Source organism: Rhincodon typus, chromosome 15 (assembly GCF_021869965.1).
Source record: "Rhincodon typus isolate 14 chromosome 15, sRhiTyp1.1, whole genome shotgun sequence".
In the NCBI taxonomy this organism is placed as follows: domain Eukaryota; kingdom Metazoa; phylum Chordata; class Chondrichthyes; order Orectolobiformes; family Rhincodontidae; genus Rhincodon; species Rhincodon typus.
The window spans coordinates 14,732,339-14,758,458 of NC_063346.1; the positions used below are offsets into that span (position 1 = coordinate 14,732,339).

A 26,120-nucleotide genomic window follows, 5' to 3' on the forward strand; every position below is an offset into this window, starting at 1 on the left:
TGCTGCTTGGCCTGCTGTGTTCATCCAGCCCTGCACCTTGTTGTCTCGGATTCTCCAGCATCTGCAGTTCCTACTATCTCTTAAAAATCATGAGCCCTGGTTCTTCTCCTGTTCCTGGGCTGTTTGTCTTCTTCCCTCCCTCATATCCTTTGAATTGTGAACCATAGTTGTAGTGGGGTCAAACTGTTTTTTATGGGTTTAGCAAAACCTATCGCATGATCTCATTAAACATCAGAGCAGACCCGATGGGCTGAATAGCCTACTTCAGCTCTTACGTCTTATGGTCTTTTGTACTCTGTGCCTCTTTGTAAAACTCATCAATGCTCAAGTTGCAGACTGATACATCTTACAACCACGGCTTTGTTAGACAATTATGCAGAGCCTGGTTATTTATATAATGCAGCCAGCTCTGCTTCCTTGAACCTTGCCGCATGCAATATCTAGACAGCAAGATCTAAAAGACTCAAACTTCACGAGTACCACAACAAACAATCTTACGCATAAGTGAGCATATTTTCAACCAGCAATGGCATATTCTGTTGGCACATGACTCCTAATTTCATTTGCATGTTTGAAAAGTGGCAGAACATTCTAGTAAATTAGCACCATTTGACTGACTTTCAATAACATGCTATCTTAATTGACGCAAGTGGCTTTATCAACAGAAAATTATACTTTGCATTGTCAAAAGAAAACAGTTTACTCTAAGTTGGAACTCACTACACTTACAAATGCCCAGCATGGTGATCAAAGCACCGCAGAAAGTGGAAATCTGAAATATAAGCAGTAAATATTGAAAATACTCAGCAGGCCAGGCAGCATCTGTGGGGATAGAAGCAGAGTTAGTGCTTCATAATCCACACTAATTCGGATGAAGGTTTACTGACCTGTGTTTCTCTCTCTGTTCAGATACTGCCAGATATGTTGACCATTTTCAACACTTCTTGCTTTTGCTAGAGCAAAAATGACGCTTTTTGTCCACCCTGCAAAAAGCAATCAATCTTCTTATGAGCCCCCTCAGCAAGAAACCCAGCAGCATCTGCCTGAGTTTGGGTCATTAAACACAAAGTTCAAAAACAAAAGTTAAGGTAGGAAGAACATCTAATCGATTTGCCAAGCAAAAGCAAATTAGTGTCAAAGCAATATATTGACCATTTTAAAGATGGCAATTTAAAAATGTCTCGCAGCAGAATTAACTAATACGATCTTTTTCTTAAGAAGCAGAGCTACAGAAAGACAGACAGGTCAGTAGGGAAGCGGGTGGGTACTGGGCCTGAGCTAAGGGGTTAAGTTTAACTAATGCTGACCTTGTGTTTTCTTCTGATGGTACACGCACTAAGCAGGTCAGAGGCATTTACATGAAAATGGGTGTTGGGAGTAAGTTGACTTTTAGCCTAGGTTTTCATCCTCTCTTAGCCCAGTGACCTGTTGAGTTTTTCCAGTTCTTCCTCTTTCTATTTCAAATTTCCAGCATCCACGAGATTTTATTCTGATTTTGGTGTTGATTTCCATACCGACTGCCAATATCCATCTTTCTATTAGGGGAACTCTAGCTAAAAGTAAAGCACAGATTCATGGGTACCAAAGTCCCTCTGGTACTCTACCTACATGATCATCAAAGCTGGGCAGGAATATATTTAACAGTGCAGGCAACACAGCCTTTGATCTTCCCTGATATTGGCACATACGCTAGTCTTTTATGGGGTCTTGCACAGTGTTCAGTAGCAGGAACCTTACCTGACTTCTTTCCTAGCCCAGGTTTCAGGCACCAGTTTGAACGTGACAGCTTGTGCAAGGGATTGAGGATCTTGAATGGGCCTTGTGATAATGTTACAGAGGTATATACTGACACAGAAGCAAAAATCATGAAAATTGTGAATGACACATTCTGGTTCAACTTGTCTTGTGTACCTTCAACTGGGCTTCCAGTATGACCAATACATGCATTTCCAAGTATGACTGCTTATTTACTAGATTTTCCTCCATGAAGCACAGTGTGGTGGAGTTAGATCTCACCATACTGGGCTAGAAAGCTCATAGAATTGAAACAGCACATTGATATGAACATGTAAAGTTAGACTAACCTTTACCTAATGTCAGATCAGAGGCTGGTATATCTATGATTGACATGTACAAATGAATTTCTCCAACTGTGTTTAGTATTAATGTATAATAAATGGTGTTACTTTGAAGGCTAAACTTGAAGACAGTTCTTGACCATGTCTTCTCCTCAAACAGCCTTGAACACAAACTCTTCGATTTTAACATAAAACCACATGATAAAATACTAACTGCCTATTCAGTGGAAATCAGTTGGTTCTGCACAGTCTGGGGGCCGATTCTGGAACCAACTGATCTGTTTATTTTAGTGCCAAATCATATGGAAGATATGAAACGATTGAGAACTCATATCCCTCATGTTAATGAGCACCAAATTTAGCTCTTTCTTTTACCTTTGCCCTCCAGTGGTTTAACTTTCTAGATTCTCAACTGATTCCTAGCCAGCCTTGCCAAGCTTCCAAGATTGTGATCAGAACATAGAAAACAGATGTCTGACAACACTGTGATTTTTTTCAGAAACATTTACATGCTTATACATCAACATGAGATATTGAGGGTACAGAAAGTCAGATCAGTTTTTGATGCTTGCTCTGACTTGTCTAGTGCACTAAGAAACTTGCATATCATGTTTGTCAACTTTCAAGACTTGTAGTATATGAAAAGAAACTACGAAATATGTGACTTGGTATTATAGGGGGTGTATATTTCCCAGGAGAATTTCAGTTAACTCCCAACAATGAGCAAAAATTATTGGTGACATTGAAATTTCTACCTCTCAATTTTTAATAAATAGCTAAAGTAAATGGAAAGATTGAAGATATGTCAAGATTATGATTCAAACAAAGGCTTTTGTGTCTTTCAGAAATGTAGTAATAGCTGGAAATGAATGACAAATCAACATACTGATCCTCTTATACCATGTGCAATTTTTGGTAAAGAAGTTTTTGTTAAAAAACTTCTCCACAAATTGAAGAAGATGCAAAGATGAAGATATATGCCTCTTTCCCCCCAAGACCTGAACACAAAAAATGCCATCCACTTTCTACACAGGCCATACAGTGCGTCCATACTGACAGCATGGAAGGTGAGGGTGATGTCTTAAAGATTCAGAGTGGACAGATTGTGACATCAAACAGCCTCTAACTCTGACCTGATGCAAAAGCTTTGGACCACTTGAAGCAGTTAATGCCCCCTCTTAGTCACTCCCAGCTCTGCATGAGGGAGCCACTTTTGGAGTATTGCATGCAATTCTGGACTCCCTGCTATAGTAAGGATTCTGAATGCTAGTAAGGGTTGAGAAAAGATTCACAAGGATGTTGCCAAGGTTGGAGAGTTTGAGCTATAGGGAGAGGCTGAATAGGCTGGGGCTATTTCCCTGGAGAGTGAGAGGCTGAGGTTTATAAAATCATGAGGGCATGGGAAGAGTAAATGGGCAAGGTCTTTTCCCCAGGGTAGGGGGAGTCCAAAACTAGAGGGCATAGGTTTAAGGTGAGAGGGGAAAGATTTAAAAGGGACCTAAGGGGCAAGGAAGTGGTGGAGACTGGTACAATTACAATATTTAAAAGGCATCTGGATGAGTATATGAATAGGAGGGGTTTAGAGGGATATGGGCCAACTACTGGCATATAGAACTAGATTTATATCGGATATCTGGTCAGCCTGGATGAGTTGGACCGAACGGTCTATTTCTGTGCTGTTTATCTCTATGACTCTATGACCCTAATCTGCCCCCACCTGCTCTGCAGGAGTGCTAACCATCCAGCTTCTAGGGGAGGGGCTAGTAACTTCCTTTTGTTGGTGTAGAGTTAGTGGAATAAGAAATAAGAAATACGAGCAGGAGTAGGCCAAATGGCTGCTTGAACCTGCTTCTCCATTCAATAAGATTGTGGCTGATCTTTTTGTGGAGTCAGCTTCAATTACCTGCCCACTAAGTATAACCCTTACTTCCTTTACTGTTCAAAAATCTATCTACCTTTGCCTTAAAAACATTCAATGAGGTAACCTCAACTACTTCACTGCGCAGGGAATTCCACAGATTCACAACACTTTGGGTGAAAAAATTCCTCCTCAACTCAGTCCTAAATCTGCTTCCCCTAATTTTGAGGCTATGCCCTCTTGTTCTAGTTTCACTTGCCAGTGGAAACAACCTCCCTGCTTCTGTATCCTTCATAATTTTGTATGTTTCTATAAGATTCCCTATCATTCTTCTAAATAACAATGAGTATATTCCCAGTCTACTCAGTCCCTCCTCATAAGCCAACCCTCATAATCCCAGAATCAACCTAGTAAACCTGCTCTGCACATCTTCCAGTGCCAGTACATCCTTTGTACTGTGTTTACTGTGAAATACTGTGTTTACGTAAGACCACATTAGATATACGGTACAGAAACAGGCCACTCAACCGAATGAGACCATGCTGGTGTTTATGTTCCACTTGAGCCTCCTCTGAACTCTCTTCCTGTAAATCTATCATTGTAATGTTCTAGTCCCTTCCCCCTTGTGCTTGTCTCACTTATACTGCACCTATACCATTCCCTCGTCTTCACCACTCTGGATAAAAAAAATAATTTCTTCTTGAATTCTATAGTGGATATCTTGGTGACTATCTTGCAGTGATGGCTCCCTGTCAAGCCTCTTAGTACAAGAGGAATCTCTCTGTATCCACTCTTATAAAAAACCTTTCATAATTTTAAAGGCCTCTAGTAAGTCACTTCTCCACCTTTTTTTGGGAAGAAAACAGATCCAGCTGCCAGTCTTTTCCTAAATAAAAACCAAAAGAACTGCGGATGCTGTAAATCAGGAACAAAAACAAAGTTGCTGGAAAAGCTCAGCAGGTCTGGCAGCATCTGTGGAGGAGAAAACAGAGTTAACGTTTCGGGTCCGGTGACCCTTCCTCAGAATCTTATCAGTTCTGAGAAAGGGTCACCGTGAGAAAGGGTCACCGGACCTGAAACGTTAACTCTGTTTTCTCCTCCACAGATGCTGCCAGACCTGCTGAGCTTTTCCAGCAACTTTGTTTTTGCGCCAGTCTTTTCCTAATATGTATCCCCATGCACTTCCAGTATCATCCTTGAAAATTTTATTTGTACCCTTTCTATTTCCTTAATATCCTTCTTATAACAGGCTGATCATAACCAGATACAGTACCCTGAATGAACTAAGGCTCAATACAGAAAAACCAAAGAACTGTGGATGCTGGAGTTCTTCAGTTCTGAAGAAGGGTCACTGGACCCGAAATGTTAACTCTGCTCTCCCGCCACAGTTGCTGCCAGACCTGCTGAGTTTTTACAGCAAAGCTCAATACAGGTTTGGCATAACTTCTCTGGTTTTCAATTCTATCCCTGTAGAGGTAAAGCTGAGATCTTGTTTGATTTTTATGGCTTTGCTAACCTGTGCTGTATTTTAAGTGATGGATGTACTTACACTCGGATACTCCTTTGTTTCTGTAATCTGACCTAGACTGGCACCTTCCAAGGCAGTAAAAAAACTTCCCTCTTCTTACTAGCAAAATATTATTAGGGAGCATTTTGCAAGCTTTTTGGATTTTCAAGGGAATGGTGCTAGACCTTGAGAAGCGGGTCAGAGGAGTTTAAAAATTTGACAAAAGAAAGTCTGCTTCGATAATGGAGGCTATGGTTTCAGTTCCTCTTGGGCTGCAACAGGACTTAGAGATCAAGTTTAGGCAGTGTGGAAGGGAGCTGAGAGAGGAATGGGAGGAGAATAAAGAAGGGGAAGAGAAGGATGTTCAGCAAGGGGTGGAGACATCCAGGACCCCTTCATCTCTGGACAAGCTGTCTTTGAACAGATCGGGTTTCATTGATTTGCCACCCCGACATCACAATTGCTCCCTAATTCGTCATCTTCCAATCCCTCTGCTGCATAACATCATGGCATCCTTTAGGCCTGAATGCTGAAATAAAGCCACCAACAAAAAATATTCCACAACAATCTTATTGACCAACATTTCCAACAATACACCCAAAACTCAACTTTGTATCACTTCATTAGTTGCCTTTGCCTTTCATGTTGCTCCTACTTGGTTCCAGTTCAGTGGCTGATGGAAGGTTGCTGCCTTTATAGGCCGAGACTGCAGATGGCCTTCTTAAAAAAAGCATGAGCAGCTCTGAATCTTGAGGATCCTGCTTTGAGCAAGTGCCTTCTGGGGTGATTAGTCCAGAACAATAGTAAGGACACTGGCGGAGTGGCATTGGTGGGAGCACAAGTGCATTCACCTTGAGAGACAACAGCAGGTTTCTGCTCCATGGGGATCTTGCCACTCCACTGGGGTGATGCCTCAATGATTCAAGTGACCTGTGAGATCGCAGATGGCAGGGCCATCATGAAAATCGACATGCTGCTTTATTATACCAGCCTGAGCCTGTATGGAACCAAGCCGAGATTGCATGACAGTAAAAGTGGGTCTCACATGGGTCTGAGCTCCACTGAAATGTTCAAGACTTGGTTTCAGCCTGTACTCCAAGGAAAACAGATATCAGGCACCTGACATTACAAATGCTGTTGTGAAGTGGGCTCCAAGCTCCTCCATGTTGTTTAGCACTGACATTTGACTTGCTGGTAGATGTGCTAACCAACATTCTCTGTCACGTTTCTTGTTGCTGTGTTGACCTCCAAGGTCTCTGAATGACAATGGTTGAAGTGGAAGTCATGAAATATCATGCCAATGGATATACTCGGAGCTTACCAGTGGCTGTGTATTCCACGTGGCTTAGACAAAAAGTTGGTGCCAATGCACCAAACCACATGTTGTGCCTGTCCATCCACGTTCTATAGTGTATTCCCCCTGAGTTCTCTGATTGTCAAATCAAGTGATGATGTTCCTGGTTTAGCTTCATGATGAGGCTATTGCCACTGGCTAGGCAGTATTCTTGAGTATCTGATACCAGGTACAGAGAAGGGAAGGTGGAGGGGGGTAAAGTGATGGTGATGAATTTGGGTGAAAACGTAACAGCTCCTGGTCACACCTTCTGCTGTTTCTATGTCATGCAGTCAACAGGAGGAGTTTTGGAAAAGGGGAGATGGCAGAAAGTTTCTGTCATTGTGAATATTCTCAGATTTGCTGAATGTAGTGGCCTTAATCCTAACTGATCCCTTGACGCAGATGATCATCTTCACCACAGGGCTTGGATGATGCAAGTGTGTTAGTATCCCATTGGTCACTAAGATTGCAAACTACCTTCCCCTGCAAGAACGACGGAAAGTGGAGAGTATGTTCTGATGTGTTTGGGTGAAATTCCTGCCATAGTTTAACAGCTGGGGGTAAGTAGAAGTTGTGAGAGGTGGTTGGAAGGCTCACTACATTGGGAGGATTGAGAAGGTGGGAACGTTACACCTGGGTTACATTTGCTGCTCTGTGAGTGATGGAGGTGAATACATTAAGCAGCATGAGAGCTTGGTGGAGTGGTGACTATGAGAAACATTCACTGCCCTTAACCAGTTGTAGTAGGTCATTGAATGTTCCCCAGCACCGCAGCCAAGCCCATGTGGGCAGGAGTGGGGGCGGCGGCAAGACGTTCAGATTTGATTCTCCTGGTTAACTGCTCTCCTTCCCTTCTCAGGGTGTACCTTGACCATCTCCTGGTCCCCTTCAGGAACATGCTCCTTTCCATCTCTGTTGCCATTATATCCAGTATTGCATCAGAAAACCTGGCATCTTTTATCCCTTTTCTGTTGCTCCATCTGTTGTGATTTTCTGTTCAGCCAAGTGTTCCAGCCAAAGTCTGCAGCATTTCCTGTTGCATGTGTGTAGTTCTGCATAAGAAGGCCAATCTGTCTTTTTTCAGGCTAGGCTGTCTGTACTTTACCATGGTGACTCTAGGGTCCCTTGTGGAACATGGAGCCAGTTAGCTGAGTGTCATAGAGTGGATGAGATGAGCAGATAGCATGTAGTTTGCACACTCTATCTCAGTGAGGTTACATCCAAAAATGAGGTTTTATCCAGTTAAAACCCCCATGTTTTTAATTAACCCGTCTTTCTATGTTTATTTGTAGCTGTTATCAAACATTTAGTCATTTTCTTTTTCAGTTTCAATTTAAAAGTTCACTTCATTTGATTTTCTGTCCTCCTGCTTGACATGACCTTGCCTGATAAGGCGGGCCTATTGGCCTGGTCCCAAAGACCCTTTTAAATCTTGGGATAGCTGGGAAGAGATGTCACAAGAGCTGTCCTGACTGGAATGGCTCTTTGAACTGTTGCTCATTGGCTGTTAAGAAGCACCTGCTTCTGACCCATTCCTCTTTTTAACAGCGTGGTCTTGATGAACAAACTTACCGTCTCTTGACGTACCTGTTGACATGTTGAAGCAGCAGTGTCCCATCAACACAGTGGTATTTCTTTTGTACTTTTCTTTCCCCCTTTGCAGTTAGATTGAGACCAACCCACTAAGTATTTACCAATTCCCATTTTCTTGGTTAAAGTTCAATAAAAACTCGATTCCTCTTTTCTGTGGGAGTGAGCAGTTGGTGCTCAAACCAAATGTTGTGCAATTGAATATAAATAGCCAGTGCTGAAGCAAATGTGTACAGAGGATCCTGTGCTCATTCCAGTTCATTGTAAAGGAGCATAAACAATAAAAATTTTCAGTTACAGAGACACACAACGCATGGATAAGTCGGACTAAAGGGTCTGTTTTTGTATTGTATGATCTAAGTTCAGTGTTAGCTTAAACTTAAAGAATGAGCAAAGGAGGATTCTGACAAACTGATAAAAAGCCTTGCATTTATATAGAACCTTTCATGACTTTAGGATGCCCTAAAGGATTTCACAACCGGTGAATTACTTTTGACGTGCAGCCAGTTTGTACACAGAGTGAGGCCCAGCAAATGGAAATGTGATAATGCCCAGATGATCTGTTTTCAAGATGATGGAAGAGGAATAAATATTGACAAGGACATTGGTGGTTAACTGTTGATTCTCTTCTTCGTACCATGGGATCTTTTATATTCACTTGAGAGATTGTGAACTGACTCATGATTTGTACCACTATTCAAGGATCATTCTTGTGACAAATAGATATATTAATTTTAATCTAATTTTTAATTAGAATATGGATTACTAATTACTAAAGATAAAAAGAAATCCAACCTTATTTGCATCGGCCAGTTGTTGCTCAGTGATGGAGTGCAAGTGTGGTTTAGCATCAAGGCCATTTTGCTAACATCAGCCACAAAATTTACAAAGCTTCATCAATCCTGGGAGCTGGTGAAGATAAAGATGGCATGGTCTCCTCTCATTGCTTCCAACAAGGTCCACACTAAATGCCAAATGCACCAATTCCCTGTGCATGCAGCAGAGGCAGGCAGAATGGGTAGATTGAGACATCAGTCCATGTCTAATGCTGCCATTTTGGACCTCACACTTCCTATTAACACCATCTCTTACTGTTGAGCAGGTGGTCGGCTGCAGGGGGGAGTCTGCCATCTTCCATTGGTGCTATTTAGGGGAGCTTTCAGGCTTTTGATGTTTTTGACTTCCTGCTGCTGCTGAGTTATTGGAATCACTGTGGACTCTGTTGTTTTAGGAGCTGACAGTCCTTTCAGGCAGTTGTGTAGGACCTGTAGAAGGACGTTGGTGGTGCAGCGTTGATGGGCTGAAGTACCTGTCATGTAGGATTCTATGACTGGAATGGATTCAAAAGGCCTCTGAGCAGAAGACTGTTGTTGCAGTTTCTCTTGGGCTGCAACATTTCAGGGAGGCTGAGCAGAGGCAACAGGGAAGAGAGGAAGTTTTAGAATCAGATTATATTGTCATGTGCACTCAAGTACAGGAGTACAAGAGTACTAGACATGGTGCCATCTTGGGTACAAAGGTACCTAGGTACAAAAAGCTTAGGTACAAAGTAGTAAAAGAAACAAAGTTAAAAAAGTTAAGCATTATCTTCATAGAATGAATAGGAAAATAAAGAAATAAGATAATAGGTAACATTAAAGGCCTTCATAATGTAACCTGGAAAAATAAAGGAATCAAGTTAGAAGTTCAACAGTCTTTGATGAGTCCTCTGCATAGCTTGCTCTCCGGGAGACCTCAGTTGCCTATTCTCGATGCTGCCACCATAGATACCGAGGGACCTCCCTCATTGCTCGCACTTACCACATTGGGATGTGATGCCATCAATGCTGCTGCTGCATCCCCGATCTCCTCCTGCTGCTGTCTCTGGAATATGTCCAGGCAGGACCCACTCACAAGCTGAGATACTGCCATGCCGGGCTGAAAGAACTGGCTGAGAGACCAGGCCGTCCTTCCCTCCCCCACGCCCTGAGCTGGAGCCAGGTTGTAGAGGAAGGTGGAGGAGGGGTTCACGAAGGAGGCCTTCCTACTCAGGGACCTCAGAGAGTTCCTCTGCTCAATGCACTAAATCATGAGCAGTTGCTAAGAGGCTGGTTGTTGAACTGTGGTGTCCTTTTTTAATTGGAACATACAGCCTCAGACTAGGTCGAGGGGGACAGAACATCCAAGGTCAATGTCTGTAATAGTGGATCTATCCGGATTGCAGCCGGCAATGTCATTTCCCACTTGGTCGCGCACCACTGCATCAGGAAGGTCATCAAGGCCGGTTCCAACAGAGAATGAGCTTCATTGCCTTTGGTCCAAACAGGAGGAGTGAACACGTGGCTTTACTCAATGGTGCAGAGGTCACTGACTGTACATGCTTCACTCGGCAAGTCTGATATCACAACGGGGAGGTGGAGCTGGAGACTCAGACCATTCCGATCCTGGAATGTGCAGGTAGTGTGTGACCTCACACAGACCATCAATCTGGAAAATTCTCACTCTCGTGTCACTTACCATAATGTTGCCATCTTGCTTTACTCCATTCATCTCCGAGCCACCATGTCAAATCACAGAGTGGTCACTGAGTAACAAGGGGTCCTTGCTCTACATTCAGTTCACGACTGATGGAGTGGATGGTGCTACTCCAGTGAATGATACGATATAACTGGCCACCTTGTGGAGTAGACCATTATCACGCTGTGACAATGATTGGACCGCCCAAGGGGAGCCCTCCAGTTCTTGCCGGAGAGTATTGATACACGGTATGACCTCTACAACCGAGCCATCGGGGGGTACAGCCTTTGGTGACAAGCTCAGAGGAGGAGGAGGAGGAGAAGAGAGAGAGGAGAAAGCGAGAATGCGTCTGGAACATCATCAATGCAGATAGGCTGCCCTCGAGGGCCTTGTCAGACTCCATTAGAAAATCCCCACATCGCAGGTCCTCCTCACTTCTCTGTCCCACTATCACAGACCTTCAAAGAGTTATCTGACCGAAAGTTCTGATATAAGAGATGCAGCAAATCGACCTTTCACACCAATTTTATCCAACGACACCTCCCAGATTAATATGGCACAAAAGGAGGCCATTTGGTACTTTGTATCTGCTTTGGTCACTTGCAATAATGTAAACAAATTTGAACTATTGACCTTCTCTTAGTACCTGCCTTGTGAATGGCCTAGTGTTCCTCCACACTACTAGCCCAATGACTGGAGCACGATGGGTGGGGAAGGCAGCTGACATTCTCTAAAGGAGACGCCCGAATGGTCTTGAGCAGCTCTGGGTCTTGAGAGCTTGATTTCAGACCATACTGCGTTGGTATGTGTGAAAGCAGCCCGGACTGGCTGACCGGCAACACAAGGACGATGTGGCTAAATGGTGAAGGCTGCTGTCCTGACAGAAGGCAACAGGCTTGTACCGCACAGCACCAGTGTCAGTGCCCTAGGCTGTCACCTCAACTAGGTTGCCAACTGTCCCAGGATGACTGCCATTAGTTTTCCAGTGGATAAAGAAAGCATTCTGCGAGATCTGTAATCAATATTTTGAACAAATCAGTTACATAATTCATGCAGAAGTTCTTTCAGAACCCCAAACTCATCAAAATGGTGATCTCATTGCATTGCTAATGTTGCAGTAGCATGGAACATAATCTTGTAGATTGTTCCTGAACTGATTTTGGGTGTTGTAAATTTGCACGTTGTATGTGCTGATGGTCATTGTTGCCAGTTTTCTCACTGATGCCAAGCCTCAAGGAGGGAAAGCGGAGTTAGTGGAGGCAGAATAACAGTAGCACCAGGAGAAATGCAGGTAAAGGTCAGTGTGTTGGTATGGCACCCATACTGTTCTGAAGTTCCATAAGAGAAGTGCATTGAATTGGACTGAACTATATGGTAAGGTACCATACAAATACAAATGTTTTAAAAGATGTGATAGATTTTGAGGGCAGTGTAGATTCTGTTATCACACGCTATGGTTCAGGTAAGAGTCCTTGATCGAGGTGCTGGATGTTAGAGAGGCAGAGAATGCGTTTTGACTGCTTGTCCCTGGAAATCTTCAAACGGGGCCATGGCGCCAGATGTGGTTGGATAGGGAAAAGAAAACCCTGGTGATTACATGAAATGACTCCAAGCTTGTTATTCTGCATGGGTTAAATTGACAGGTCACTGTGTGACATCAATATTTTCAGAAAAAGAAGATCTCCTGGAAAGGTTTTGGAGACGGTTGGCAATCCCCAACCTCAACAGCTTACCAGATTGCTATAAAAAACCCTTTGAGTCCACATATCTGTGCCATGATGGCAACACAGTTTACCAACTGCCTGCAACACTTCCATCCATTGCTGGGTAATTGTGTATGCGAACTCTGTGCTTGCTAACAGGGCTTTTCCAATATTTGCCCTATGGTCTCATGCCAGGCAAAGGCAGTTTGAGGCATCTTTCTGTTTGAAATTTGCTTTTTATGTACCATTTCAAACCAAAACGAGAAAAGGACTGACAATGTCAAGGTGGAAAATCTGCAATTTAAAAGTGCTACCTTTTGAAAGTTGGAGGATGGATGGTGCTTTTGAGATTTGGAAGAACCAAAAACTTTTGCTGAAGTGTTTGAACTGATTCCATTATACTGAATGCATATATTTCTTGTTTATACAATCTTCTGGAGCAGTAGATACTCATTTGAAATATTATTGGATGCTTATGAATGAAAATAGCAAGCTTATTTGCACCATGCTTAGTGTGAGACAGAATTAAGTGCATTTTTAAAGGCCAGTTATGCAAATATTCTAAAAATCAATACTTCCAACTTACAGTGAGATTACACAAGTGACTTTAATATTAGACTTGTAGGATCTAAATTTACATGTATTTGAATTATGAGACATCTAGGGAACCCAGTTGCCACCGAGCTATTGTAACATCTATGGTTTTGCTTTCTGATCTTGTTAAGTAGAATGGGAGTGGTTTGTAGCTACTGGTGATGGTTGGCACCAACTGGAAAGTACAGTCAACTGGTGGCAAGTGGCGATAACTGGCTCCAGTTCTCAAATGCCTCAGAGATAGTAGGAACTGCAGATGCTGGAGAATCTGAGATAACAAGGTATAGAGCTGGATGAACACAGCAGGCCAAGCAGCATCTCAAATGCTGACTGGGCTCAACTGTAGCAGCAGAAATGGTTTTCTATATGGGTGAACCGGTTTGTCTGGTTCCTGTCAGTGACATGCTGGTGTTTCTCCATCCTCCAGTTCTTTGGTGCCCTCCCCCAACCATCCCAACCAAGAGGCATTACATTTTTCCTAAGACAGAGCAATTGCCACTGGAACTGATTTTTATGTCTTAAATGTGCTTGGAAGTGCATTGTTTCTGAATCCTTAAATTTGTGGTCCCTGTGATCCTTCAGGCTGCAAGTACATTGCAACCACTGTACTAGGCACCTGATCTGAGCTAGTGCCTAAAAGAGAAACCCTTTTGAGGTTACAAGAAAAACACGCCTCCTCTGAATGAAAAAGCAACTGTTAATTCTCAAAGTCAGAATTCGAGGAGTATGTAATGTCTTTTGGAAACGAGTCAAGAAATGGTGAGGCAATCTCTTTAGCTACAGAATGTGAGAGTTGCTGCTTGTAAGTTCTCAATTTAAATAGGAGAGTGATTTATACCTAAAAGCAAATTGTTATTTTTGGGAATTAGTGGTGAGTGATAAGCATTTTGAAAAAGGGAAACTGTTAAAAGAGTAAGTGAGTAGGTGTTTAATTCAGCTTTTAGCAAAAGAAGTGGCAGGTCCCCAGTACTTAAATACTAAGAGACTAAATAGCATAACAGCCAGAGGGGAGATAGGAAGAATTGTGTTTTTGACCTATCATGATCTGGAAGGGTAATGGAAGCACTTTCAAAACAGGTTTGGATAAATACTTGAAGTGGAGAAAATTGCATAGCTACAGAGAAAAGTTAGGGGATTGGGAATAATTAGGTGGTTCAGTAAAAGAGCTGGTATTGGCACAATGGGAAGAATGGCCTGCTCCTGTGCAGTAGAAGTCTCTGGGCTGAAATGTTTCAGGCAATGTATAGATAGCTCTGAAGCCATTGTGTTGAGGAAAATTGGGAGGAACCAGTTTAGGGTGGTCCCTTGGCACATTCCAGCATCTTCTTCAGTGTGGACTTGGAGCAAAGTTCATCAACTCACCCCACACAAGGAGGGTGGTATTTAAGTCCATTTTTAGGGGCTATTTTCCAAAGGCAAAGGCACTTTCCTAAAGGAAGAGGGATACCTCTCTTTAATACTAGTTAAAACATAAACTCAACTTCTGGGGACGGGACTGGTAGGATTGAGGAAGATAGACTTGGCAGATGAGGAAGAAGATAAATTTTGTCACAAATACTTTCTTACATTAATGTTGTTAGGAGGATGCTTTTCATAGACTGGGGGCATTTATTGTAAGCATAAATTTATTAGCAAAAGTTTGGGCTGTTCAATTGCTCTTGTTAATTTGGTAAATTAGCATTACTTAACTGAATTAATCATTCCATATCTTAAATTATGGCTGCTGCACCAACACGGTTCTGTTCTCCAATTCTCTCACCACCTTTTATACAAAGGTGCACTTTGTGATGATTGATAGAGAAGCTACTTAGTTACTGGTTATAAAATTGCATTTGAAAACTCGTATCATTGCTGAGAGCCAGTCAGAATCACTGTTTCTAAAATCAGTCACTGTTTGACTCACTGATAGCGTGCAGGAGAGAGGAAATGCTAACATTGTCATCCAATTGTATGTTCAGCCTCAGATTCAGTTTTCAAATGAACTTGGACAATTCCCCCTCATTCTTCTAAACTCCAGTGAATATCATCCTTATCAATCCAGTCTTTGTTCACATACCAGCCATGCCATCCTAGGGATCAGTCTGGAAAACCTTTGTTGCATGTCCTCCATAGCCAGAATATTCTTCCTCAGATAAGACCAAAACTGCGCACAGTACTCTACGTGTGGTCTCACCAAGGCCCTTTACAATTGCAGCAAGACATCCCTGGTCTTGTACTTGAATCCTGTTGCTATGAAGGTCAAAATACCATTTGCCTTCTTCACTGCCTGCTGTACCTGCATGCACGCATGTGGCATTCCTTTTGCTGTTCAAAACACGAAGCGAATTCATTATATTTTCTTCTGTTCATAGGTTAACCTGTGGGAGATGCTGGCTTTGTATGCGGCAGAACTACACTTTTTGTGAAATTGTCGAAATTGATTTGAAAACTGAGTCTGATGCTAAGTGTGAGGAAGTGTGTTTGAAATCACTGGCAAAAAACCAATGTCGCTACTAAAAATTAAAATAACTAATAAATAAATTAAAAAATTTAAAATTAAAAAATTAAAAACATTAAAATAACCTCATAATGATAGGATACAGAGGGAGAAAACTCTTGAGGAAAATGGACTCCTTATTTACATTGGTTGGCTTACATTTTTGTATATGAACTGTATTTAAAAAATAATGTGAACATTCAACGTAAGTCATTGACTTGTGTCTCCTAGGATGCAATACTTTAAGGAGTGCATTAAGTTTATCCATGAATGTCGAATGGAAGGAGGAGGGTGCATTGTTCATTGGTAGGTACAGATATCAATCCACATCTGTTTATGCTTTCTTCAAGGAATCATGCAGTAAAGTGTGTTATTAAATTTCTTCTCTTTTGTCGTGCTTCTGCCTTCCTCGGCACAGTTTAGCTGGAGTTTCACGCAGCACAACAGTGGTGGTGGCTTACCTCATGACTGTAACTGACTATGGCTGGGAAGAATGCTTGTCTGCAGTGAAGGCTGCCCGATCGTTTGTCAGCCCAAACTTTGGCTTCCAGCAACAGCTCCAAGAATTTGAAGCAACTCTTGTCAAAGAGGTAACTGCAGCTCAGGAGAAATGTCCTGGCATCTCTGGGTATTAGACTGAAATAACCACTGTGAATGAAGTCACACGCAGTATATAGATCGATGATTGTCTTCCATTGACTGTTAATTAAATGGTATTTAGTAGATGTTACCGCAGTTGGAGTCAGAAAAAGAAGTAAGAAATGCTTCATTCATTTTGAAGAAAAAGCTTAAGATTTGCTGGATGAAACAACAAAGGCTTTTAAGATTTTGAATATTGGAATCACAGATACCTGAGGTAGTAGATGACTTTGTATGTGATTTCAAGGTCATTTATTAAGTTTATTATGGAATAAAAGTTTAAATATGATGCATAAGTCAATAGGAAACATATATAATGTATGATAGTTCAGGGTGGTTCATTGATACCTGAGGTTGAACAGACAGTTGGCTCAGAAGTACTGAGCTCAGTCACTTGTGATGGCAGCAGTCTACTGTCTGGCTGAAGTAATAAGGAACTCTGCCTTTGGTGTTTCTCCTTCCATCTGAAAAAGCTGTGTGCCTCATGAGGACACATTAATATACTTTATTTCCAGGGGCTGGTAGTTCTCATTTATTGGAACCTTTCCAACCAATGAAGGTGGAATAAAAATCCAAGATGTCAGAATGATCATTTCTCCCCAGTCCATTACCTAGCCCAAAGTAGTTTTTTTCAGTTTATTCTCACTGAGGGTCATGTCCTAGTCCTTTCCAGATATGAGCAAAGGAGCTACTCTGGATGTCAGAACACTCCCTGATATCAGTTCAGAAATGTGGCCACTTCAACACAATCTTTGTAACAGTTATAGAAATATAGAAGCATAGGAATTAGAAGTAGGCCATTTGGTCTTTGGAGCCTGTTCCACCAATCAATGTGATCATGGCTGATTATCTAACTCCATACCGTCTGCCCACTTTTTCCCCATAGCTTTTGATCCCTTTAGCCCTAAGTATCTAACTCCTTCCCGAAAACATTCAGTGTTTCGGCCTCAGCCGCTTTCTGTGGCAGAGAATTTCACAGGCTCACTGCTTTCTGAGTGAAGAAATTCCTCCTCATCTCAGTTCTAAATGGTTCACCATGTGTTTTTAATCTGAGACCCCTGGTTCCAGACTCCCTGGTCATCAGGAACATCCTTTCTGTGTTTACCCTGTCTAGTCCTGTTAGAATTTTAAAGGTTTCTGTACCTTGGCTCGATCCCTGGCAACTTAGAATTGCTTATACCTTTCTATAGAGATAAAATCAATGCTGTGCCAGCTAAGTCCATCAGAGTTCTATACGATCCCCAAAATATTATTTATTAAGAATCCTTTTTTCTAACAGGATCTGTCTATTTTCCTTACCAACATGCTGTCAGTTATATGATACACTAGTACTTGACTTTCTAACTCATCGTTGCAATCAACTTCTGTCAGTCTCCAGAACAGCCGGACATGACATGAGATAAAGGCCATTGGAGAAGTGAATAACTTAGGTATTAGGCACATTTTTGGGAATTCCTTCGGAAAAGACGCAAAAGCAAGATGCGTTGTAGGTTAATTAGTATGTTAAGAAGTAAGTCAGATTCCATGAGGTTGTCACTGAAGAATTGATAGAGATGAAACTGTCTTTGTGTAAATATAGATTAACACATTAAGGGGTAAAAATTTGGCAACGCTATGCAGGGGTACATCGATTCTGTCAGGATAGGCAGCAACATGGGCCACTTTCTGTACAGCATGTCTCATTAATTCAGACTCAAAAACAGAAATTACTGTAGAAACTTAGCAGGTCTGGCAGTATCTGTGGAGAGAAGCCAGAGTTATTGTTTGGTTTCCAGTTATCCTTCTTCTGAGTTTTTGTTGATTTTTTTCAGCAATTTGTGTTTTTGTGTTTATTTCCACAGTTCTTTGGTTTTTTTGCGTCATTATATCATTATATTTGATGTGGTTTAAATCTGCAGAGCAGTGCTCACAGTGGGGCTGCATAAACAAATTTTTCTCTGTTGCATTCAGGATAATTGTAAAGCCAAGATAGCAGAAGGTTGAAGATGGCTGTTTGGATTTCCAGTGTTTAGTTTTCTGCTGATGGCTTATGCATTCAGGTTCCTTTTGAGTATTGATGTGTTAATTAGACCAGAAAGCCAGTGTCTGGATTTTGTAAATGACTGCTTCCTGTCACTTATTCAAACTGGAGAGAGGATTGCCAGAGAAAGTATCAATATTCATTTTCCTGGGAGATAGTAGGAACTGCCGATGCTGGAGTCTGAGATAACAAGGTGTGGAGCTGGATGAAGAAGGGTCCAGACCTGAAATGTCAGCTTTCCTGCTCCTCTGATGCTGCCTGGCCTGCTGTGTTCTTCCAGCTCTACATCTTGTTATCTAATATTCATTTTCCTTACGTGTGCACGACCATTCATCCTGCATTCCAGACATTTAAAGGCTAATAGAACACATTTAAGGTTCTAGTTGAAAGACCAGAGAGGTGGAGAAAAACTGAGCCAGGAAATGTGGAAAGAAATGATGGTCTTGAGTGGAATGGTAATAGAAGTGAGTGGTGAGTGTGTTTCAGTATTGGTAAAAGGACTCTAGCTGTACTGTCTGCAACTGAATGGGATTTTAACAAGAGGTCATGTCATTTACCACTGTAATTGTATCAAACCTTGTTTGGTATTCATTGTATTTAACTTCTGTAGCTAAATCTAAATTTTACTCTCTTGCATTCATAATGTGATTCTCATCTTCTGGAGAGAAATAATGTGTAGTGTAGCAATCCAAGATGGTGGGGATTCCAAAAGGCTGTTTGGGCAGAAAAATGCAGAGATACAGTTTCTAGTTCATGATAAATGTGATTCTAGATCCAGGAAGTGCGCAACAATCATTGTTTATTAAATTGCTCTATAAATTACTTCACACTGATAATGAGCATTATGGCAAATGCTTGTTTTATGACACTAAGGTGTCTGATGACAATTGTGAGGATGGCCTTGAGAAACTAAAGCTTTTTAATGAGTGCTGAGAGGATAAGAAGAACATGGCAGAGGTTGTTGAAATTATGCAAGCTGCAGGATGCTGGCCAGAATGTGGAATTCTCTGTTGCAAACTGGTGAAGGAAAGCCCCTTTGAAAAGGGAAATGTTTGAAAAGAAACTCAGAAGGTTGATTGAAGAAGGGAAACGATAAAATGTACGGGGGGGATGTTGAATGTAGGATATAGAATAGATGATTCTTGGAGTAGGTGGAAAAGATCAGTGCAGACCTAATGGAGCAATTGACCTTTCTGTAACATTCTGAGGTTTAGGAATGGTTTCTTGTGAGGGAGATCGAATGTTGGGGATCATCTATGAAACGTAACCATCCAGGTTTGAACAGGAAAAGTACAGGATGTAAAAGTATTCGATGCAGCATGAACCTGGAGGAACACAACAGGTCAGGCAGTGTCAGAGGAGCAGGAGAGTTGATGTTTCGGGTTGGGACCCTTCATCAGGACTGGGGAGGGGGAAGGGAGCTGGGACATAAATAGAAGGAGGAGTGGTGGGGCTGGGGGAAAGGATGGTGTTAGGTGGATATACGTAGGGGGTAGTGGGGATTGGTCAGTGGGAAGGGTGGAGGCGGATAGGTGGGAAATGAGATGCACAGGTTGTGTCAGGTCAAGGATGCGGGGATGAGAGGGAGGGTTGGACATGGGATGAGGCCAGGGGTGGGGGGGATTTTGAAACTGGCAAATTCAATGTTTAGGCCATCGGGCTGTAGGCTTCCGAGGCGGAATACAAGGTGTTGTTCCTTCAGTTTGTGTGTGGCATCATTGTGCACTGGAGGAGGCCAGATGAACATGTCACCAAGGGAGTGGGAGGGGGAGTTAAAATGGTTACTTTGACTTGAATACCGTTGGTCATCAGAAAACATTTACTGAGCACTTTCTCACATATGAGCTGACCCTGTAAGAGTTCTGTATGTGATCTATGGAAGGAGCTGACTTCATTGTTTCATTGGCTGCATAAGTTAGCACTGCTGCCTCACAGCACCAGGGACCCGAGTTTGATTCCAGCCTCGGGCGACTGTCTGTGTGGAGTTTGCACATTCTCCCCGTGTCTGCGTGGGTTTCCTCAGGATGCTCCGGTTTCCTCCCACAGTCCAAATATGTGCAGGTTAGGTCGATTGGCTACGCTAAATTGCCTGTAGTGTTCAGGGATGTGTAGATTAGGTTTGGGTGGGATGCTGTGAGGTTCGGTGTGGACTTGTTGGGCCGAAGGGCCTGTTTCCACACTGTAGGAATTCTTCTATTCTTCTTCTATTCATAACGCCTCCCCATTCATGGCAGAAAAAAAATTCAGAACTGTGAGTTCTGAGCATCAGTGGATCAATACCTCACTTGATCTGCTATTACCTCACACCATCATGCTACCCCTCCCCCAATGCTGAAAATGGCCAAATCGTGTTTTTTTTTCATTGTAGGAATGGAAATTCAGATCCTTTACACACAATAAGTTATGAATGCCAAAATAAGCAGCAGCAGAATTGAAACTAATGCAAGGGTTAGCAGGTGCTCTCAACTGACAATAATAGCAAACATCTTGGGCAGAAGTTGATGAGCGCTCTGTTAGATTGCAGGGTTGTGAAATAAGACACAAAAGTAAAGGAAAACCTTTTTAAGATAGATAGGACAGTAATGTATGCAGTTACATAAGAATGTATTAAATTGAAATGGAGAATGTGCTCAGAAAATACCATTGTGTGTCTGTGTTGAGCAATAGCTGTTTCAACACCACAGGCTAGATGTGGTTCCTTTCTCAAATTATGGATGATCTTCAGATGAGTTAGTTTTATTCTGAAGTCCATTTAAGGTCCAGAATTAATAACAGAGATCTTAACAACTCTCCGAAGTATTTTCTGTGCCATTGTGAAAGGTTGGTGGAATGCATCCAAAGATATTATACTTTTCTGAATGGAGCTTCAGGAAGTATTTAAGATCATAAGACCACAAGAAATAGAAGCAGGTGAAGGCCATTTGGCCCCTTGATCCTGTTCTGCTATTCAGTAGGATCACGGCTGATCCAACATTCTTACATCCACTTTCCTGCCCTTTCCTTATAACACTTGATTCCCCTCCTGACTGTACTCAAGGAGTATATCCCACAGCTCTCTGTGGCAAGGCGCTCCAAGTTTCAGAATCCTCTGAGAAAAAAAAAATTCCTCCTCATTTCAGTCTTAAATTGGCACTCTTCTATTCTGAGACTTGGCCCCTCTGGTCTTAGAATCTCCCATAAGGGGAAACATCCACTCAGCATATACCTGTCAAGCCTCTTAAGAATCCTTGTTTCAGTAACATCGCTTCTCATTGTTCAAAGCACCATTGAGTAGAGTCCCAACCTGTTTAGCCTTTGCTCATAAGACAATCCCTCCATGCCAGGGATCATCCTAGTGAATCATCTCTGAACTGCCTCCAATTAAATATTATCTTAAATAAAGAGACTAAACTGCTCACAGTACTCCAGATGTGATCTCAACACCACCTTGTATAGTTGCAGTAAGACTTCCCAGATCTTATACCCTAACCCCCTTGAAATAAGGGCCAATGTTCTATTTGCCTTCCTGATTACCTGCTGTATCTGTGTGCTAGCTTTCTGTGTTTCATGCACAAGGACCTCCAAATCCCTTTGTGTTGCAGCTCTCTGCAGTTTTCCTCCATTTAAATAATATTCTGTACTTTTGTTCTTCCTTCCAAAATGAACAACTTGGCAATTTCCCACATGATTTTCCATTTGCCAACTTTTTTACCCACTTACTTAACCTATCAATATGTCTCTGTAAACTGTTGGTATCTCTCTCACAACCTGCCTTTCCATCTGTTTTTGTATCATCTACAAATTTGGCTACAGTACGTTCACTTGCTCCCTCCAAGTCATTAGTATTTATTGTAAACAGTTGCTGTCCCAGCACTGAACCCTGTGGAACCCCACTGGTCCCTGGTCACCAACCTGAAAAAGAACCCCTTTTCCCCACATCGTTTCCTGCCCATGAGCCAAATGTCTATCCACAATAACACACTGCCTCTAACACCCTGGGTTCTTATTTTGTGACTTAACCTTTTGTGAGGTACCTTGTCAAATGCAATCTGAAAATCCAAATACAACACATCAATTTGTTTCCTTCTATCTACTCTGGCTGAAACTTCCTCAAAAAACTCTAATAAATTAGTCAGACATGATTTCCCTTTCATGAAGCCATGCTGACTCTCCTTGATTGATTGTGATTTCTGAAATGTGCTGCTATTACTTCCTTAATAGTTGATTCCAATACTTTTCCAATAATAGATGTTTAGGCTAATCATCCTATAGTTACCTGCTTTTTGACTCTGTCCATTTTTGAGTAGGGATGTAACACTGTCAGTTTCCCAATCCTCTGATACTTCTCCAGAATCCAATGATTTTTTGAAAACTATAACTAATGCGCCCACTATCTGTGCAGCTCCCTCTTTTAGGATTCTAGGATGCAAGCCAGCAGGGCCAGGGGACTTTGCTGCCTTTAGCCCCATTAATTTGTCTAATACTACTTCTCTAGTGATGGTGATGGTACTTAATTCCTTGCCCGGTTTCTTTAGTATTAATGTAATGTTTGAAGGATCAGTAAGGACTGATGCAAAATATCTGTTTAACCCCTTTACCATTTCCTTGTTCTCCAAAACTGTCTGCCTAGATTCTTTTTCACAGAGGCCCCTCTCTTCCCCCCTGTTCATATATTTAAAGAAGTTTGTATTGTCAGTTTTATATTTTTTGCTAATTAGGTCTCATATTTCATTTTCTCTGTTATCCTTTTAGCCCTCCTTTTCTGGATTCTGAATTTATCCCATTCTTCAGAGCTACCACTGATTTTGGCGTCGTTATATGCTCTCTCTTTCAAATTAATATTCTTCTTAACTTTCTTGGTTAGCCATGGTTGGTTTATCCCTCTCTTAGAATCTGTCCTCCTGACTGCACTGTGTTTTTACTGAGACTCATGAATTACCTCTTCATACGTACGCCATTGCTTGCTTACTGTCATTCCTGCTAATCCACCCAGTTCACTTTAGCTAGTCTATCCTCATTTCAGTGTAATTCCCTTTATTTTATTTAAATACAGTTGTTCCCAAATCGTTTCTCACTCTTGTACTGAATGTTAAATTCTATCATGTAATGATCATTACTTCTGAGGGAATCTTTTACTTGGAATTTGTTTATTAAATCTATCTTAATATCCAGATTCCTGATTAGTTCTGTGATATATTACTCGAGGAAACTATCCCTAACACACTCTATGAATTCATTGTCATAGCTACAATTTCCAATTTGATTAATTATTGCTCTATTCTTTGTACTTACTCCTATTATTTGTTAATCTCTAGCCCCTCCCACAGAGTGGCTACTGTTTGGGGATCTGTATGCTACTGTTACCAATGTCTTCTTTCCCTTGTTGTTTTTGCCTCTGTCCAAATGCACTTTACATCATCCAAGCCTAGATTTTATTTCTTATTAACAATGCTAACCCACTACCTTTTCCCATCCCTCTTGTCTCTCCGAAAGTCAAAAATCCCTGAATGTTAGTTCCCAAATCTGATTTCCTTGCAGTTGTGTTTCTATAATGATTATGGGATAATATTTGTCTGCTTCAATTTGCACCATCAGTTCATCTACCTTGTTTCGAATGCTTTGTACATTAAGATACAACATCTTAAAATTTGTTCAATTGTCAAATTTCTCAACACTGCTATAGTTCTTTGGTACAATATGACATTCACCCAGTCCGTCCCTTTTTTATTTTCTGGTAACAATCAATCCCATCATTAACCTATAAACCTATTTTCTTCTTTACCTTTGATTTAATAATTTTCCATGCAACTGAACCCACCATCCTTCTATTTAGTTTCAAGCCCTGTCCACAGCTCTAGTTATGCGATTCATCAAGACTCTGGTCCTAGCATGAATCAGGTGGAGCCCATCCTATTGGAACAGCTCCCTCCTTCCCCAGTATGGTGCCAATGTCTGATGAATTTGAACCTGTTTCTCCTGCATCAATCTTTTAGCCACACATTTACCTCTTTAATCTTGTTAATGCTGTGCCAATTACCTTGTAGTTCATGTAATAATCGGGAGATTCTTACCTTTTTGCTTCTGTTTTTTAATTTAGCTCCTAGTTGCTCATATTCCCTCGGCAGGCTCCCACTGATAGAAGACTACGTGGATGTGCAAGTTGAGAATATGCAAATGGAATATTTGAAGCCTTATTTTTAGGCAATAAGATATATTATGTTGCATGTGACCATGGCTGATGATAAGTTGAATAGAATTGGATAACTGAGCTGAATTTGGGCCAGAATATTATCTGTTCTTAATCACAGTTAGGTTCCTTAAAATACAACATGTAGTGCTTTGCTCATGACTGATTTTAGGAACAATTTCAAAGAAAGACAAAAGGCATTGATTGAGATCGTTCACAGTTGAACACTGGCAGGTTGGTCAAATGCTTATGCTAGATGCTGCCATCATATGGAGTATTACTATAGTCATCTCACTGGATTCATAAAGAAGGTGCAGATTACAAGATGTCAGTGCTCCTCCAGTTCAAACCTTTTGCACTTTGTCAATTTCCATCTCTCCAGCCTCCAGTTTACAAGGTCCACCAGAATTCACTTCCTAAGCCTCACTATCTCTCTAGCTCCATATGGTGCTCCTTAAAACCTACCTCTTTGACAAAACATTTGGTCACCTGTCCTAAACCCCCTTCATGTAGCTCAGTGTCAGAATTTTCTCAGAATCACAGAGTTGTTAGGATGCAGAAGTAGGTGATTTCGTCTGTTGAATCTGCACTGAATCGCTGAGCGTTTTGACTTAGTGCCAATCTGTTGCACATTGTTTCTGTTAAATAATCATCGAATGCTCTCTTGAATGTTCCTGTTGGACCTGCCTCCTCCACACTCCCAAGCAGTTCATTCTAGATCCTAACTTGAAGCTATGTGAAGTTTTTATTTTCTTGCCTTGCATTTTGCTTCTTTTGCAAATAAAGCTTTAAAACTGCTTTCTCGATGCATTATGAGCAGGAACAGTTTTTCCCTGCATACTTTGATCAGCCCCCTCATGATTTTTAAAGCTTCCATCTGCTGCCAGCCTTCTCGTCTTCAAGAAAAACTGTTACAATTTCTCCAATCAATCCTCATAACTAGAGTTGCTCATCTCTGGAACCATTCTTCTAAATTTCTTCTTTTGTTTGTTAATGCCCGTTGGAAGTATTTTCGAACATTTGCTATGTCAAAGGTGCTATCAGAATGCACGTTGCTGTTGTTTGCCCTTCTGTAACGAAGGCTAATGCAACAGTTGAAGAACAGCAGACCCCAGGCTATGGCCAAAGTTTATGAGGTTTTGGTTAGCGCAATTTTCAATGAGGCAGATCAGTGTTGGGTTGCTCATTTTTTACATGGAATCACTGTCAACGAGCATCACAGGTAGCTTTCATGCAGTCACCACCTGTCTAAATGTGGAATCTCCACAAGTAGAGCTCTTTTTTAAAAAGGAATTGTAAAGGATTATTGGTTGTAACCTCTCTCATCTTCATGATAGACTGAACTGTCAGTCAAACACAGTCACCGATTAAAGACCCCAAGGCTTTACAAATATAAAGGAATGCTATCTTTGCATTGGAGAACACTTTGTGTAGACCAGTGCAGTTCTGTAAGGTCATGATTAAAATATCTGTTTCCCAATTTAACATGGCAGATATGTTGGCATCCAGCATGTGCACAGAGTGTATGCTTGGATTCAATTTTGTACCCATGAAGGTTCACAGTGACTTGCAACATCACTGAAATTTAGAAGAATGAAGCCAGGGGGGATCTCATAGAAACATAAAATCCTGATGGGACTGGACAGCCTAGATGTGG

General features: G+C 41.6%; 1 protein-coding gene across 1 annotated transcript in view; it reads left to right on the forward strand.

Moving 5' to 3' along the window:
• dusp22a (dual specificity phosphatase 22a) overlaps positions 1-26,120 on the forward strand; it is a 114,248-nt gene that overhangs the window by 63,406 nt on the left and 24,722 nt on the right. Inside the window, exons 5-6 of the mRNA XM_048606126.1 lie at positions 15,870-15,944; positions 16,057-16,228. Of these exons, the coding sequence (XP_048462083.1) occupies positions 15,870-15,944; positions 16,057-16,228 (247 nt within the window). The remainder of the gene's footprint in view (positions 1-15,869; positions 15,945-16,056; positions 16,229-26,120) is intronic.